This window comes from Lagopus leucura, unplaced genomic scaffold, assembly GCF_019238085.1.
Source record: "Lagopus leucura isolate 7727_CA_CO unplaced genomic scaffold, USGS_WTPT01 Super-Scaffold_702, whole genome shotgun sequence".
In the NCBI taxonomy this organism is placed as follows: Eukaryota; Metazoa; Chordata; class Aves; order Galliformes; family Phasianidae; genus Lagopus; species Lagopus leucura.
In genome coordinates, this window is record NW_024962254.1 from 8,879,406 (window position 1) to 8,898,258 (window position 18,853).

The window sequence follows — 18,853 nt, forward strand, 5'->3', positions numbered from 1 at the left end:
ATACGAAACAAGATTTTGGTAACGCAGCTGTACGCAGCCCATGAAGTAGATTTCATGTTTACCAAAAAGGCCTGTAATTTGTGGATCAAAAGTTATTTTCTTATTTTAAAAATAAAACTCAGCAATGAAAACCCTACATGAAGAAAAGAAGATGCCAAAGTCAAAGACTGGTATGTTTGGGTCTCCTGCATTTGAAAGTGACAGATATTTCTGCTTTCTTGCTGTGTTTAGTAGCTGTGTAGCTGTGAGGTATTTCTCTGTGGTGGTTAGCTCTCAGAATTGGGTGCTGAAGAGGAACCAGGGCTGAGAAGGGACAGTCATTGGGATAGAAGTACAAAAGAAAGGCTGTGGGGTTAGAAGTAGTGATGGACAAAGAGGAGAGGAGGACTTTGAATGCTCCTTGTGCTATCAGGCTGGCACTGCACAAAACTGAAGAGGATCTGGATTTCAAGTACTTTGGCTTTTTTTTTAAATCCCAAGACAAAAAAAGTCAGTACGTATGATACTGGTAGAGATATGTCAGTGAAACAAATGAACTAGTCACACAAACATTCAATGGAAAGCAAAGAAAGTGAAGGAAGTACAACAGCTATGACTGAAAATGAGACATCCAGATCGTTTCAGATTTGCTTGGTCTGAGTTGTGGTTCAATCCATGTAGCAGATAAACAGTTTGTGCATCCATTAAGGAACAAATAATCAAAAGCCAAGAAAAAGCCATCACTTGCCATCATGTGAGCAAGACTACTGCACTGAACTTCCACCCTGCTGGAAAGTGGTAACATCAGATAAAAGCAAGGGGAAAAAGAAATATTTTGCAAAAATCCTTCCTGTATCTTCCTGCTGGAACTTTTCTAAAGTCCAACTACTAATACTTAGTTCAGGTTTGTTCATAGGAAAAACAGAAGATGATAGAGTTGAAGAAAGACTGAGTTTCCGATCTATGAAACGCTCTTAAGATTGTTTTTGAGCTTGTGTATCTCGTATGAAACAATGCCCACAGATTATGCAATGAGGATTAAAAACTGGACAGAGACAGAGGCAGTCTCATGCACATCTCACTTGATATGCTATAGAAAGGGTTAAAATGGTCAGTTCATCACTCTCCTGCGTGGTGCCTTGGAAGTTTTCACAACACCAGATGTGTGGAAAAAAAAAAAAAAGAAAGAAAGAAAAGCGAACACTAGTAGACATCCTGGTGCCCTGGAAGCAGTTAAATTAACACCCAGCAGGGACAAATTTGCAGCTTTGGGAACAAGCTTAAAGTTAGTCTGTTTTCATTCCTGGAGCGAATTTGCAAGTGTATGGCAGTGAAGTATAGCCTGGGAAGGAGCAGACAGCTTTGGATTAAGGATGGATAGCCAGAACTCACTTGTACCCTCCCTCTTCTCACACTGTTTTGCACTTATGCTGTGAAGTTCTCAATATTTCTGCTCATCCCTATGGCTTCCCTTGTCTTTTACCAGTTCTAGTAGGAAAAGAAGCCATTCTTTTTTTTTTTTTCCTCCCATTCTAGCTGGAACCAGAAAAATCTGGAGTCACCCCAGCGAAGCCTGCTTTAGCTGGGCTCACAGCTTACAGTAATTTGAAGAAATCTAGTTCTGCAATGGATAAAGCTGGATATTCTTCTAACCAGAACCAAAGCACGAAATCCTTTAGTCATTCATCATTAGCTTGGAGCCAAACTGTGGCCCTGCTTGCAACCACTGCAAATTATGGAAAGATCTGGAAAAATGCAAGACTGCATCTAACTCATCTTCACAGAATTACAGGAAGCCTTCAGCATCTCTCTTCCTCTTACAGGTTGAAGAACAAACTGGCTCATCCACAGAAATACCATCCTTTTCACTCTTTGGTCATTGCAAGTATTTTGGTATTAGTCAATCACGGGGAATTTTTCTTTCAAGGGGGCTGTCCAGCTTCTTAAGAAGACCCAAGAATACCATTCAATCTGCATCTTTTTTTTTTTTTCCCCCGTCTTTTGCAAGAGGGGAAGAAAGCGACATGTTGTTTATTCAATGGCTACGCTTTCAGCTGGGAGTGGTACAAGAGCTGTATGGTCCCCTGAAGGAAGAAAACCAGAGAATAGCTCATTTTTTTTCACCTTCCTTGTCCCTGGAAGTGTACAAGAAATGTAGAGATGTAGCACTGAAGGACATGGTTAGTGGGCATGGTGGGGATGGGTTGATGGTAGGACGTGATGATCTTAGTCATTTTTCTGATCTTAATGATTCTGTGATTCTATGATTCCCTTGTACCAAGTGTTGGCTCTGTTTGACCACACAAGTTGGAGAAAGTCACTAAAAAAGCAAAGTAAAACAGCACAGAGAAAAAGATGGAAGTCCTGTGAAAGTTAACACAAATGTCAGAGCTGGCACTAGAGGAAGGAATGGAAATGAGTTTGCAGTGTGGAGGCTTCCTTTGCCCCTTTCTGAAGCAGCTAGCCCAAAGACCATCTCCAGCATCCTATAAAGCCTCATGCAAGAGTATCAGAAACCTGCTATGCCATGTATTCCATGCCACCCCATACTCATGGGCCTGCTCTGGCCTCTCTTCAAGAGAGAATCTGTGCTTCTTGAGGAATGGAGTCAGCAGCCCAACTCATGTCATGGCTTCTCCTTGCCCAACAGAGGTTTTTGTAGTAGTCCAGCTCATGGGAGCAGTGGGGAGCCTGGCCCTGCACCTAGGAATGCCAGATCTGGGGTGCTGGACCAGCCAGTGGTGCCCTCGGTATGCAGCTTGAGCACCCACCACTGACTTGCTCTCCTCCTACACTGCACCAGGAGGTGCCCAACCATACAACTCCTTGCTTAGGATCCCGGGCAATGTCAAGTTGAAGACTGCAGTCAGGCCTTCCTTTGGCATATTGTCATGTTGTTCAGCGCACTGTGACATTGGTCTGAGCATTCCTTTCATGCACAGCAGCACGGCTGGGCTGGGGGAAGCTGAGAGTCTTCTGCAACAAGTTTATGCCTCAAGTATGTGTCCAGATTAGGTATTCTGAACTGTACCTTTATCACAGGTTACGTAGGAAGGTTAGGGCATTAACTGAATACAGAAAATTGATATGAAGGAGAGGGGTAAAGATCCCTCCTTTCTACATGATTTCTGTGTTTTATACTGATTCACAATATGATGTGGACCTCAAATAATTCCTAACCTCTTCCTATAAAATCAGAAAACCGTTGAATTCATAGGTTTCCACAGCTATGTCAAGACTAAGTATTAGGATTAAAAAATTAAAAGCCCTTTGGCTTTTCAGGGAAACTGACTGTTGGAAGCACTCAGCCCCATTCCAAATGCCCACTGGGAGTTGATAGAGCCTCATCAAAAGGGACAGAGAAGGGAAGACTCTTTTTGAAGAGAACATGGCTCAGTACAGTTGGCCTGTTCAAAAGAGGCTGCCTTCAAGCCCCTTCTCCTTTCTTGTTTACATGTGAGTAAGTGGTAGGTCAAGAATGGCCAGAGCATGTCCACCCATAGGCTCTTTGAAGAAGTAAGCTGCTGGGTTCATCTTGATGGGCTGTTTGCATCATTTTACAGGTACAAGAAGAGGCATCAAGTATGATTCTCAGAGCACCAGACGTCTCTTCTGGGGGACTGTGAAAGCTGTGAAGGCTAAGAGCAGTGAATGCTGGGTCAGCAGGGAAGACTCTTAGGCTAAGAGGCAAGGGGCAGAGGGCAGGCAGGTCAAGAGGAGCAGTGGGGGTGACAGACTCAGGCACTATCCTAGAGCACAAGAACAGTATTTCTGAGATTGATATTTGGTCTCGTTCTACTCCAGACTCAGTGACTTCCGTGAGAGGTAAACGTGTTACTTAGGTTCTTATCCAACAGCTAGTGGATTGACTGTAATGGCTTTGGATGAGATCTTCCTTCTCTCATTTTCAAAATATACAGAATAAACAGCAATATTTCCTTCCTCTCAAGCTTTGGCTGGTCTGCTTATTTAGATTAGAAATTCTTCAGGGCAAAAGCTGTCTCTTACACTGTATATGTATATGTATATTATCAGATACAGGCATGCAGAAATGAAGCAGGCAGATGGTTCTGGACTAGTTCTGTTGGAGCATCTGGCTGATTTTCTGGATCAGCATCACACGTGAATAGTAAAGTCACCAGTGAAAAAGCATATTAAAGGAACATTACTAGGTTGGTTGCTGTCTTAATGACAGTCATCTGTGGCCTGGGGCAGATAAAAACCATAAAAACACCAGCAGTAAAAGTGACTTAATGAAGGAACAAATATTTGTCACTATTATATTCCTTCATTTTGAACCCCTAGAGAGGTAAATTACTGAGACTTGCTGCTGAGGACTTCAGGGAATTAAAATAACAGAAAGATAGGGATAGGGAGAGAAATAAGAGCTAGGCATTGTTATTTATTTATTTATTCATTTTGTTCATAAACTTCTTGAGGTATTCATAAATTGCCTACAAACAAGCAAAAACTTACAGGAAAGGGGTTTTTACCATGCCAGCTCCAAACGGCTGTGGAATTATATTCTTTTTCCAGGCTGCTTTTCCAAAATCCTTGCAGGAAGTTGACTCAGGGCTTGACTCTGCCCTCAGATACACACAGAAATAGCAGAAATCTTCAAGCAGGTAAGAAGCACAGATATCCCAGCTTCACTGATCACAGTGAAGATCACAGGTCAAGCAGCAGGACGCCAGACCTGAAACACCTTTGTTTCCTTGCCTCCCAGTCAGCATTGCATCCTCACAGCTCCTTATCACAATCTCATCCTGCTACCCTTCCTTTCCAGTTAATCCCATAAGCAGACTCATGTTTTTGGTGGTGGTTCCCTACTTCATTCCACCATACTCCAAGTCATGTAAACTGCCAGCAGCAGTTAAGATCTTTTCACCAGTCCTTTCCTCCTTGCAGCCCGTACATCTTACTTCACATGTGCACAAGGCACCTTGTCTGTCCCTCTGCTTTTCCATCCTTGCCTATGTCTTCAAGGTGCAGAAAAATCACAAGACTGAAGCATGTAGCATCCTAACTCATTATTTCTCCATTACCAGGGCAGATCAGTGCAGGCCTCAAACAAACATCTGTAGACATGCAGGTGGGTAGAAGCTCATATCCTTCAAATTCCTGCTATAAAACTCATCTTTTTCTTGATTCTTACAGAAGCCACATCAAAATTGTCCCTTTGAGACAGATCCCATTTTAAAATTGTTTATACAGTTCTTCCTTTTGCCCTGTCAGTGTACCATCAAGGCATTTTCACAGTGGTAACAAATTGTAAGTAAGAGTTCAAGTGTGTTGCCATTAGCACAGGAAAGTGCAATGATATTTTGTATTGCTGTCCTCAGGGAGGTACCTTCAAAAAGCAGCCCAAATGACACTGCAAGGATTATCTCAGCAATGTCACTGAATCATGGAATGAATCACAGAATCATAGAATGGTTTGGTTTGGAGGGGACCTCGAAGCCCACCCAGCCCCAACCCCTGCCATGGGCTGGATGCCCCCACCAGCTCAGGCTGCCCAGGGCCCATCCAGCCTGGCCTTGAGCACTTCCACGGATGGGGCACCACAGCTCTCTGGGCAGCTGGGCCAGGGCCTCACTGCCCTCAGAGTAAAGAATTCTTTCCTAACATCTAACCAAAATTTCCCCTCTTTCAGTTTAAAGCCATTTCCCCTTGTCCTATCACTATCAGACCACGTAAAAAGTCAATCCTCCACTTGTTCATAAGCCCATTTCAAGTACTGGAAGGCCGCAGTGGGATCCCCTGGAGCCCTCTCTAAGCTAAACAATCCCAACTCCCTCAACCTTTCTTCATGAGAGAGGTGCTCCCGCCCTCCAGGGCTCCAGGTATCCCAAATCTCCAACTCCAGAAGCATTTAAGAGCCTAATGGAATATTCTAGTAGTATAAGCACTTTACGAAAAGAATTCAAGAAAGCTTATGAAACTGGCAGTGTCCATGAGCCTTCGAATTACAATGTCCTCAGGGACTGACCAGCTACAGTGGGATTGTCCATGTATTTCATTTAATAAACAGAATGTGAATGATAGAAGGCACCAAGACACGATGACAACTGCCCACTAATGACAATAAGAAACCTTTGACATTTTCTCTCTGTTTTTATGTTCATAAATCAGTTACAACCATGCAATCTATGGTAGTTATTAGGACATACTCAAGTTTTTATTCAGAATATTTAATTTAGAAGCCCTTGCATGAAGGAATGCAACCAAAATGGAGCTATCAAGAAAAGCTCTCATCCAAATACTATTTTTACAGCGAGTACTAAAAGAAAGGTCACATTGTTATTTTCTTACACTATGGAACGGTTTCTATTATTGCAGATTCCAAAAGCTTGGAATCGTTGTTATTTATGATCTAAGTCAAATTTAAGTCCTGGTTTGTACCAATTACCACAAGCCACTCTAGGTTTTTCCTCTTCATTTCACAAATATTTGCAAAATAATTCCTTTGCACTTGAAAACAGAGAGGTTGCCTTCCAAAATGCACTCTTCTTTAGTAAAGAAGGAAATCCTTTGTGTTTAATGGTAAACAAAAAGGTCCAGGAAAATGTTTTGATGTGAATCACCCACATTTTCTTCACAAAGTTTGGAAGCTAAATTAGAAGTTTAAGACATTGTTCAGCAGTGAGTGACAACAAGACCTTTCCATTAGATCTTCTGCTCCTAGTGCTCCTTCCTTGCACAGCATGCTAGCAACCTATACACTCCTCTTATTAAATTCATATGGTGTCCATGCTTTAAAGAAGACCATATCCTGCCACCTACTGTGCTGTTTTAAATCCAATTATGTTCTCTCAAAATAAATGAAATTACCCTGGGTGCACACCGGAGAAGTCCTCTGCAGAACTGCCAGGTTAGTTAAACAACCACCCATATCCTTTGGCAGTATTTAACAGCAATGCATGTATATGTCAGTATTTATATGATTTTCTGGGCATTTGAAAGGCTGATGCAATGGAGGGGGCCTGTAAGAGAGAGTCACCTGAGCACCTGGAGCTCCTCCAAGCACACGCCATGCAGTGGTAACACATAGCTCAGTGCAGAGCTGCTGCACTGTCCCACATGTACCCATGACAGTGGGCTGAATGTGAGCCAGCAGTGTGCCCAGGTGGCCAAGAATGCCAACGGCATCCTGGCTTGTATCAGGAATGGTGTGGTGAGCAGAACTAAGGAAATAATACTGTCTCTGTACTCAGCACTGGTGAGGCCCCATCTCAAGTGTTCAGTTTTGGGCATCTCAATACAGAAAGTATACTGAGGTGCAGAAGTAGGTCCAAAGAAGGACAACAAGGCTGGTGAAGGGTTTGGAGAATATGCTCTGTGAGGGGTGACTAAATGAACTGGGGCTGTTTAGACTGGGGGAGAGGATACTGTGTGGAGACCTTATTGCCCTCTTTAAATACCTGAAAAGTGATTGCAGCGAGAGTGGGGCTGGTCTCTTCTCACTGGTGACAGGTGACAGGAACCCTTACAGAAAGGGTTATTAAGCACTGGAATTGGCTCCCCAGGGAGGTGGTTGAGTCACCATTCCTGGATGTGTTTAAAAACTGTTTGGATGTGGTGCTCAGGGACATGACTTAGCGGAGGGTTGTTAGTCAGGGTAGTATGGTTAGGTTGCAGTTGGACTTGAAGATCTTTAAGGTCTTTTCCAACCTGAGAAATTCTGTGATTCTATTCTATGATTCTGTGTTGAGTCCCTGACATGGAGAACCTGGGAGTACATTGGTCATAGGCTACAAAACACTTAGCTGTAGCAGTGCATCAGGATAGAGACACATATGGATCACTTGTGCTAGGGGGATTGGGTCACTCAGTACTCAGTAGGAAGGGAGAATGGTTGGTTGGATTAAAAAGGAACCTGCTAAGATCTGGTGAAAAAAAAAAAATCATCTAAGGTATGCCCTGGTTATGGCAAGTAACAGCAAAAAAAGCTCCAAAATCCAATCACACCACATTTCTGGGTTTTGGAAAAAAAAAAAAAATAAATAAAAAGAGAAAGGGAAGAAAAGAGAGATGATCGCATTCCCAAAGACATTATAAAGGGATAAGGACTGAAAAGATACTGAGCTCTGCACAGGGCAATACTGTTGTAACTATGTAAGCAACATACACTAAAAAAAAACAACTCTGACACTTCCAGAGCCTTACAAACAAGGACCACTGGTTGTTTCTGTAAAGGAGGGCTGAAGCTCTCAAAATCTCTTGCACTGTTTTTGCTCCCATACCTGAGATCAAAAGGGCTCTTGTGGTCCATGGAAACCAGGGAAGGGAACGGATGGGAAAGGAAAGGAAGTATTGCAAGCACAATTTATCTTGTGCAGAATTTGGAGCTTCTAATTACTCCCTAAACAAAGAGTGTTTAATTTTTATGAGTTTTTTCTTGAGTGTGCATACGTTGTATCCTGATAGACAATGGAAAGGTGAATCTTTCTCACAGCAATGGAGAACGAAACTGAGAAGTAAACAAAACCTTCATTTCATTCAACCTTCTTCCGGGAAACCAAGATGATTTCCATCATTTCTATGACTTTTCCCTAGAGGCAAAAGACATCTAATTAGCAAATCGCACTACAAGTTTGCTCCAATTTGACACAAAGTAAATGTGACAGGAAGAGAAATTATAAACCTTAAATATCAGTTAGCAAGCTTAGGCTGACAGAGTCATGTTCAAGCCCTTTTTGGGGACCTAAAAGCTTGGGGAGAAAAAAAAATCCAAAGAGTGATCTGGTTCAGCTAAAGATGTGATTTTGTAGTGTTCCAGTCGGTGTTATCTGATGGCAATATCATAGCAGCAGCTTATGAATGTGCACTCGCATCTCCAGCTGCAAAGCATTTCAGCCAGTTCTGAGATGGTCCTTGTAGCCCACATTTACAATCAGTGTAGGATCTAAGGAGAAACTGAATGACACCTAGCACACTCAAACCTTTATACCTCATGAAGAAATAGGGCATGAGTGAAATAAATATTAATCATGAAGTTAATTAGTAAGTGCTTGTAATTACTTATGCAGTGCTGTTAAAGATCAGTAGAAATCCTCAAGGATGGAAGATGGTCCTCCCAGAGAGAAGACCAAGCAGCCTAAATTTAGCTCCATTGTTAAAATCAGCGCAGTTGATCCATGAGCTGACTTTGACCTCCCTTGTTTTTACCAGCATATAATGTTGGCATCTCTTGCACAGCTCGGCTTTAATATCCAGGCTGGAGCTATGGGGACAAGCAGGTCCTGAACAAGAGGTTGAAGGGCTCTCGCATTTGTGCCTCCTTTTGGTCAGGAGCAGGAATAGGTTGTGCAAAGAAGATGTGGATGCCCCATCCTTGAAGGAGTTCCAGGCTAGACTGGATGAGGCCCTGGGCTGTCTGATGTACTGTGTGGCACCAGCAGGTGGTTGGAACTAGATTAAGGTCCCCACCAACCCAAGCCAATATATCATTCTGTGATACATGCAGGCAGGCCCTAAAATTGCTCCCATAAAAATTGCCACGTGATCAGTTATCTTCACACTGATTCCAAATCCTGCAAGTTAGGACCAAGTTTATACCATTGTAATTATAATTCCTGCAGCTACCGAAAACTCTACTGAGAGGGATAGTCCTTGATTTTCTGAATTCCAGCAGAACTTTGGAACAACTGCTGCACTCATGATACATTATGCAACTATTGCTATGGCCATGTTGCCTCAAGCCATCGTGTTGGTTGCCTCCCTCAGCAGCCCAACAGGACACAGGGCAGCAACGGCCTCGAATGGAGTTACTCTCAATGTTTTTTACTCTTTTCCAGAATGTTTTTCAGAAAAACAGTAGTGTTTGCAAAAGTCCTGCTTGCCTCCCCTGTGCTGACAGATTGCTGGAAGCTTCACCATGGCTGAACGAAGAACCTGTTAAAATTCATTTGCCTGCCAGTCTACTAAGTGAATGGGGAAATGCACCAAAGAATTGAGCACGCAGTGGCCCAAGAAGGAGGAGAACAGCCAGTGGAGACCTCCTTTAAAAAAAACAAAGCTGTGCTCGCTTCCTGTTTGCCGCTCATTTTCTGGCGTCCTCCAGCAAAACAAATCCTCCCTGCCCAAAACTGCCTAAAAATTTCACCTGGTGCCTCTTAGGAAAGGATTCTCTGCTGGAGGAACTCGAAGTCAGGTGATCAGGGAGCTTAAATGAGTCAACACGAGAAAGGTTTCCATGCATACAACTGTATTTTCTTTGTTTCAAAATATCGGTTTGTTTGCCCAAGCAGTTTGGCCAAGATTCTCCAGTTCTGAATGATTCATTTGCAGTGCTGCTTCTCGCTGACTTTATGGAAGACTTTGGGTTTCACTTTTCAGTATTTTTCTATAGCACTTTTACATAGAAGAAATTTGTGAACAATCTTTGCACCTAGATTGCCATTCTATGCTTTCAAATACGTTCAATTCAAGGCCCGCCAGAACTCAGAGTGGTTTAAATATCCCAAGATCAAATGCATATTTTATTTCATTTGCAGCTGGATTCCAGTTTTGGGGATACAATAAGGTTACATATTTAAATTTTATTTTGTCAGGTCTGAAAATGGCAATCCTGGTGCACAATGATTTGGTATAGCACAGCTGGTCATATCAAAGCAGTGTCTGATGATAAAACAGTGGTATATAATTGTAGATGTATCCGTGGCAACCTTCACCTTCTTATCAAGCATGTATTTTATGCACAGAATATTCCCAGAAGTGTGATGGGTGTTTATAAAGCTCATAGATAAGTCTTCATTTTTCTTTGCCAAACAGATAACAAATGTGCAAACAGTACTTTTGTCATGTCAGTCAAACAATATCTAAAAACAGAATTTCCTAAGCCTGCCTCCTGAGGAAAATGATGACATAAATATTAACACTGTAAAACACTTTATCTAAGATAAAGGAATTTGTTAGTTTTGCCATCCAAAAGAGTCTAAAATTTTGTACAGTCGGGAACTTAGATAGGAGTCCAAAATAAGCTCAGATCTGCTCTGCTATCTCACCTTTCTGACAAGTATCTACATAATACATAGCAGTGACATTCACTCTTGCTTTAAGAAAAAACAGTGTTATGAACACGTCTTTTTTGAAATTCTTATAACTGTGCATACACTTGAACAGGAGCTAAACAGGTCATCACCAGCTCTGCTGAAGTGTTCTGAGGTCATTACACACAGGTACACAACTCCTGAAGGAAGGAGGCCAGACTGGAAAACCCTTCTTACCACTCATACCGGAATAATTCTGTAACCAAATAAGGAGGAATTTGCCTTACCTGTCTATGCTGCTGGGAGACTGGATACTGCAAACCTGAGATTTGCTGGCTTTGCTGAATTTTCTGAAGCATCATTTTCTGTTGCATTGCTAGGGGCACATTGGGTGGCCTTTGAAGAGACTGGTTTGGGAGAGGCTGAGCAGGCGGCGGCTGTGGCTGCTGTTGCTGCTGTGGCTGTGGCTGTTGCACTGGCGCTGAACTCTGAGCCTGCTGCGTGTAGTGCAGAAGAGAAGGCTTGCTTTGGGAACCCAAAACTGAAGGCATCTGCTGGTTTGTTTGCTCTGAGTTAAAGTGAAACAAAGGCTTTGTATTACCATGATGCTGCTCTAGTGGTGGCTGAGCACTGTTGATAAAATTTCTGTTGAGGTCCTGAGTCTTCTGTTGCATGATCACGTCCATGGGATTACTCTGGGGAGTAGTTGGCTTATAAACATAGTTGTTCATCCCTTTTGACTGGTTTCCATTCACAGGCACCCCAAGCATTGCTGAGCTCTGTGGGCTGAACTGCTGCTGACGAAAAGAAGGACTGGGGATTTTTTCTTGCACAAAGGGTCCGGGTGAAGGACCTGATGGAGACAAGGTGGACCAGTTGGCCGTCTGGTTCTGCTGTTGCTGTTGCTGCTGGATCAAGGCATGCTGCTGACGGTTGGCTGCGATCTGCTTGAGTTGCTGCGCATGAGAAACCTCCTGCCAGTTAGGCAATGGCCGACTGGACGCAGAGGAAACCTGCGCTACCTGTGTTTGATTCTGAGGCACCGAAGGGATGGGTGAAGAGGTGGACATGGCAGCAGTGGCCATAGTGAAGGCTGGACCTGTAGAAGAAGGCCTCATCTGTGGGGATCCCACAGGAGCCTGGTTCATGCCTGGTGCATACTCACTCTTAATTACCATCTTATCCATTTGCAGAGGCCTCACAGGGACTCTCTGGCTTTGCTGCCCAAGGTCAATGTTGAATGGCTCGTCTTGTTTTATTGTGGCATTTATCATATTCTCTAGCTCAAGATCACTCATTGGTGGTACTGATATGTTAGTCAGTTCATTAAATAGTTCCTGGAGCTCTGGATCCATCATCTGTTCCCCTGAGTCTTCCCCATATCTGTTAGGGAACATGTTCTCATGGGACATCTGGCCATCTAAGTGTTTGCTGCAAGACATTGTTTCTCCTGGCTCTTTCTTTACTTCTTTCAAGGTCATATTAAAAATGCCATTTCCACTGGCATGCGTGTTGTTTGCTAGGTTGCTGGTCTTTCTTTGTGATGCTTGCCCCACAGACATAGTTCCAGACATTGACTGGCTTTGGCAATTGTTAACATGATGCCCACCTTGTCCCATTGAGATATTATCACCCACTCTTATCCTCTTGATGTCAAGGAAAGAGTTGTCTGAAACACCATTTGGCCTCTTGTTGTTGACAGGTGACAGATTTACAACCAACTTTCTCTTCAAGGATCCTTGGAGCTGAAGAAAGCAAAGACAAAAAAAAAAATTGTTAGATGACAACGAAGAAACAATCTATAGTCAGTCTGATGTTTACCATGTCAACAGGCAAGTAAGCATTGCAAAGTACAGAAAACTATTCTGGGTAGCACAGGTCGGTGAAAACAGCCAATGACATTGTGCAGGATGGTAGGGAAATATGCTGTGAGACATCTCCCTGTCATCACTGTCCGTGCTCTTGTTATGCAACTGCAGCTTTTGGGCACTGCTGCCTCCTACTGAGGCCCCACCTTCCCTATTGGTGGCAGAGCAGAGAAGACCAGACCTGTAGCTGGCAAAGTCTAAAGCACGTCTGTCCCAGATTTGCTTCCATCTAACTATGCCAGGCAGTTCTAAAGTATTTTCAGACAGCAGAGACTAATGAGGCCATGAAATCTGCCCATGTCTACTCAAGGATGAAGGATTTCATTGATGATTTTGGTGTATGATCCAAAAAATCATGTTCTGTAGAGTCCAAAGGTCCTAGAAGACATTTTAATGGTACAAGTAAGATCTAGGTACGCTGGTCTTACATAGCTTTATCCAGACCAGAGATGCGTGTTATTAAAGATGTTAGATGCTAACTTGTTCCAGACTTGAAATGGAGCCACTGGAACCATGTCAGTTTATGTCAGCCAAGGGTCTGGTCCATGATGTACTGCCGGATTATTTTCCAGATTTGTATATTAATACATTAAGCCCTAATTGTTTATGTTCTGAAACATCTGCTGTAAAACAGAGTACACACAGCGCTGCTTTGAGAACTGCAACTCTATTTCCTTTCCCTCACATATATTTTTATCTGCTCACAGTCCAGTGTGCCTACTGAAGGAAAGGAGCTCATACTCCGCCCAGTCTGTGCTCATCTGCCACACTTGTATGTGCAAATCCCCACTCCCTGCACACAATACAAAGATGTAGTCTCGTGAGATGACAGAAATGCAGAAGACTGTGGGTGTATAACACTGCTGTGGGCCCCAATACTCTCAGCTTCAGGCTCATCTATGGAGCTCTTCCCAGATAACTCCGTGTGTGAACACTTCATTCTGGAATGAATATCAGGGAGTTGATTGGGAAGAGCTCAAGTCACAAATATGTTTCCTCAGTACCTTCAGGAGTAACTGACTGCCATTAGCTGTCATGGTGGTCACCTGCAAAAAGCAGGGACTGCTGTTGGTTAGCATGTTCTTCCTGACACATGAGTCACTGTACTTTCCTTTGCAAAAAGAACAGTAAGGTGCACTTCCTTTTACCATCAGCTCTGCAGTCAGTGTGTTTATTAGAAGTCATTCTCATGACCCCAAATTCATCTTCCTGGGAAATGGGGAAGTCCCCTGGTTGTCAAAATACGTGACTTGGCAGCATGTCTTGCTTTCAGATGTGCTGCTGACAAAAAGGCTGAACAGATAATGAACATGTATGTGTTTAATGCAGTGAATTTGTCCTTCTGAGTTCATTCTGCTTTTGCATGACATTTTGAATCAAAGAGAGCTGCTTAAAAAGTCTGCACATTTTCAGAGCACCTGCATCAGGCTCTGTAATGTGACTGAAAACGCAGGTGTTGCACTGTGCATAGTGGCTGTCTTCCTTTTTCATTTGAACTAACTGCAGGCAGATGGGGGTGAGGTACGATGTGGCTTGCCCAGTGACCTAGACCAGTCAGCACCAAACCCTCCCTTGTCATGGGTTGGAGGACTCAAGGCTTTCACCTCGCATGGTCTCCCGAAACACTCACCAAAAAGAACACTTTCATTTTCTACAGAAAAAACAACAAGTGCTCGTTTATTACATCCCTACAAACCCACCCAGTGCAGCTCTCTGCATGCTGACAGCACCTTGGTCAGTAGGTGTTCCTCCTCTTAAATCAGAAATGAGACAGCAAGGCTGGAAACGTGCACTTTTCTAGCAATTGCATTTTTCAACTACTGACCACTTTTTCAGCAAAGCTCTTTTTTTTTCATCAAGCAAGTGTGCACTCTTCAGAGGGGAGAAAAAAAGAACTTGCCAGATTTCAAGCTCCATCTCTCCCAGTTTGCAAGCCAGGATTGATTTGGGTCAGTAAACCTACTACAAAAGTTCCTATGCACATAACACAGGCACATTCCTCAGATCAGACGGGCCTGTGATTACACATCTCAAGCCACTCAAACTGTGTCATACTGAAAAGCTCTGTGATGGGAAATGTGTGACATGACAGTAACTGGGAGAGGAAGAACTCTCCATGCTCAGCTCCATCCCACAACAGGTGGGCTGGACTTTATGAACCATCAAAGAGAAACGCATTTCCTGGCAGCCTGTATCATTTAAGACCTTTTGCTAAGCAGGCTTTGGTGAGTCAGCACGCATTCATGCACTTACAGTGAGGGAGTGCTGGATGCATTGATTTTCTGAAGTTAAAACTGCATGGGCTGAATAGCCAAGTTGCTGGACAAACTGCTCAGTGACATTAACAGCCAAGGGTGAAGCTCTAGAGATGACTCGGTCTAAACAGCACAGTGTGACACCATCTCCTGTGCAGAAGGACAATTAATTTATTCTTAAAACTTATTTTGAGTCTCAAAAGAGACTTAAGCGATGCAGCCTCTTCTCCAGCGCTCCCCAACACCCAGCCAAATCAACAGGAATTCCACCGAGCTAGTAATTAGGGCTCATCAAAATCTGGTATCAAATCATTAAATTTTGGGGAAAAAAAGCCCACAAAAGCAAACAGACTCATTAGTAGGATTTGTTCTGATAGGACAAAGGGAAATGGTTTCAAATTAAAAGAGAGAAGATTTAAATTAGATACAAGGCAGAAATTTTTTACATTAAGAGTGGTGAGGCACTGGCACAGGTTGCCCAGAGATGTGGTGGATGCCCCAGCCTTGAAGACACTCAAGGTCCGGCTGAATGGGGCTCTGAGCACCTGATGAAACTGTAGGTGTCTCTGTTCATTGCAGGGGAGATGGACTAGATGACCTTTAAGGGTCTCTTCCAACTCAATTCTATGATTCTACCCCCATCAGCTTTTGCTTCACCTTTCCTGAGGCTAAATTTGTTACTAAATGTGAAACAAGAGGATTTTTATGAAAACTGATTACTTTTTCTGCCTCAAATTTTTCCCTTCCCTTCCCTTCCCTTCCCTTCCCTTCCCTTCCCTTCCCTTCCCTTCCCTTCCCTTCCCTTCCCTTCCCTTCCCTTCCCCTTCCCCTTCCCCTTCCCTTTCCCCTTCCCCTTCCCCTTCCCCTTCCCCTTCCCCTTCCCCTTCCCCTTCCCCTTCCACTTCCCTTTCCTTCCACAAAATGGCCAAGAAAATAATTTTTCAGTAATAGCAAGGACTATCTGATTTCAGTTTCACTGAATGTCTTATGTCTTTTCTTGGAATTCCTTTAGATTTTTTGTTTGTATCTTTTAATAACACTTGAGAAAGTCCTAAGTGTGTCATCCACAGCAGTATTGGGTTTCCATCTTGTAGGATGAGTAGGATAGAACCTATCCCTTCAACCTGTATGAGTATCTCCATGGTGCCTAGAGACCTCCAAAGGAATTCATTTCCAAGTCCAACAATCCTTGGCCTTGAACAGTGGTGCTAGCAACAACTCTAGCCATCATCTCACAATATTTACAATCAGATCCTGAAGACTGGACCAAAACACCAATGCAACTCATGCAAACCACAGAGCCAGTATTTAACTCTCCAGTAATCACTAATAACTGAAGGTATAAGAGGAAAATCTCCCATCACTTTTGCTTTCCCATCTATCTAATTTCCCTGCCAAGGTCTGCAGCTTTCTTAGTTTCTATGGCAGAACAATGGGAAGGAAACCAAGGGGACTGCCATGCTTTGTTTATAAAGCAGGCAGCATGGCAGTGCTAGCAGCTGGTGGGGAGTCAAATCCACTTCAAAAAGTCCCTTTTGGACTTCCTAGAGTTTCTCACAATATGTTCTCGTTGTATTTATGGCGGCACTGTAAACAAAATCCTTTGTGTATCTGGAGAGGAATTGTAAAGAAATTGTAAGAAAAATACAGAAATATTCAAACATTGAAAGTTGCCAAAAAAATAAGAAGAGAAAGGAATTCAGTCCCAAGGGGGAAAACATGCAGAATGCTACTTCTCACTTATGCTGTGAAAGCACCTTTGCACTCCAGGCATTAAGCACGGCCTGAATCTCAGCTGTCCCCCAGCTGTCACAGCCCTCCTTGGCCACCACAGGTCCTGGTGCTGGGGTCACACACACACCTCATAGCCCCTTTCTGACCACAGACATGCTTTTCAAGACCAGGCAGAATGGTTTCCGATACTAAGAGGGCTGCTTTGAAAGTAATGTCTCCTATTTCATCATGTCGGTCTACTACATCAGAGATGGATGTTGGAGGTATGGTAGTAGAGGATGAGCCTTCCCACCAATATTCTGTTACATTTTGTTGCTGTGTGACAGATGACAGCTTAGGGGCAGTCTGACAATGGTATCTCACACGAAGTGTATGTGAAGCAAAGGTGTGGAATTGAATTCCTCCATGCAGAAATAGTTGCATCCATTGACATTCATTGATGCTTGCTGAGTGTTTGTGGAGACTAACCAGTGGTTGAGAGTGCAGAAAGGCAGTGAGTGGTTCATTTCAACAGTGGTCACTTCCTCTGGTAAAGGTTGTTCTGAGCACAACATGCAGGCTTTTGCTCATTGCTGGCTCATGGTGGTGGCTGAAAAATACTGTTTCACATCTGAGTATTTACTCTATCAAATAGTGTTACTGTGCTCTTTGTACTGGTTGTAGTATCCATGGAAATAAATAGGATGCATTATTTTAGGAGCAAACTACATACATTTTTTATGCAGCTCCTGATACCACCTGGTGGCTCCAGCTGTTCCTTCTCTTCCCACATCCAGGGCAGTGAAACAGGGGAGCAGATTTGCTCTGATGTATAACTACTGTAGACCCCTACAATTCTGTGATTCTGTGATTCTGTGATTTTAGGAAGACCTCCTCAAGACCTCTTGATGGAGTCTTGAGGAGTACCTCTCCCCTGCCCCCTGCTCTCCCCTTCCTCTGCACAGGAAGCAAAGACAAGGGTATCTGTCTTTTGTTCTCATTTGCAATTTCCACCTGTCACAGCTGAAAATGCAAGCACAACAGTTGTCTTCTGAGAGATTTTAGCACTCCAAGCTCAGAAACTCCAACCTGCTGGGTGATGTTGATCTTGGAAGGAGCCCCAGCTTTTCCTGCAGAATGACAGAACTGCAGCTGTGGGCAGACTGTGCTATAGGGAGAAGTGCTGAGAGCTGGTGAGTCCCCATGGAGCCACACAGCATGATGGTGGGTCAAGGCAGCCCTGCAATGCTTGCACCAGTCTTGATGGCACAGGTTCAGCTGTACCTTCTTCTCCTTGTGCTCTCATTTTGTTAATCTGCTCCTAAAACCACCCCAACCACCAGGCACAAGGTATGTTGCCATTAGGGTTTTGCGCTGCGCTTCCTGAAATTCCCACCTTCCATTGCTGTCTTTCTGAACATCCCAACCCTGGGTGATCCTTAGACAAAATCATCACTGTCATCATAATGATGATGGTGAGTTAGCACAAGCTTTTCTCCCTGCTCACTGTAACGAGTGTCACTAAAACTGAATTTATAGCAACAAATAAGGATGTTCCTTGGCTGACAAGTATCCACTTAATTCTCATTAAGTGGAGAACAGGACTGGAATAGTAATCAGTATGTAAGAAATGCCACAGTTTACCTTCACTTATGGAAAAGTTACATATCTTGCCAACTGAACATACCAACCTAAATATGCATCCACATTACTCAGTGCACTGCCTGGAAATATAACATCAGGGCTTTGGTCCAAGTTGCTGAAGCACAATAATTATATTTTTAATGCAGATTTTACATCTGATGGATTATAAAATATCATGCCTAGCCACAGTGTTTTAGAAGAATAGGAACACAGAGAAACAATAGCATTTTAACTAGGTCAAGATTTCTAATCAGAATATAGCAGTTGTTACTGTGTGCAAAACAAAAAGGCATGAAAGATCTTATCCTGCAAGCTGTGTATTTGTCATTTGGACAAGACTCCCTTTCTTTTTTCTTTTCTTTTCTTTTCTTTTCTTTTCTTTTCTTTTCTTTTCTTTTCTTTT

The 18,853-nt window shown here is 43.2% G+C and overlaps 1 protein-coding gene across 1 annotated transcript in view; it reads right to left on the reverse strand.

Annotated features, from left to right (window-relative positions):
- The window catches only part of MAML2 (mastermind like transcriptional coactivator 2), a 207,002-nt gene that overhangs the window by 52,617 nt on the left and 135,532 nt on the right, over positions 1-18,853 (reverse strand). Inside the window, 1 exon segment of the mRNA XM_042862551.1 lies at positions 11,258-12,715. Coding sequence (XP_042718485.1) covers positions 11,258-12,715 — 1,458 coding nt within the window.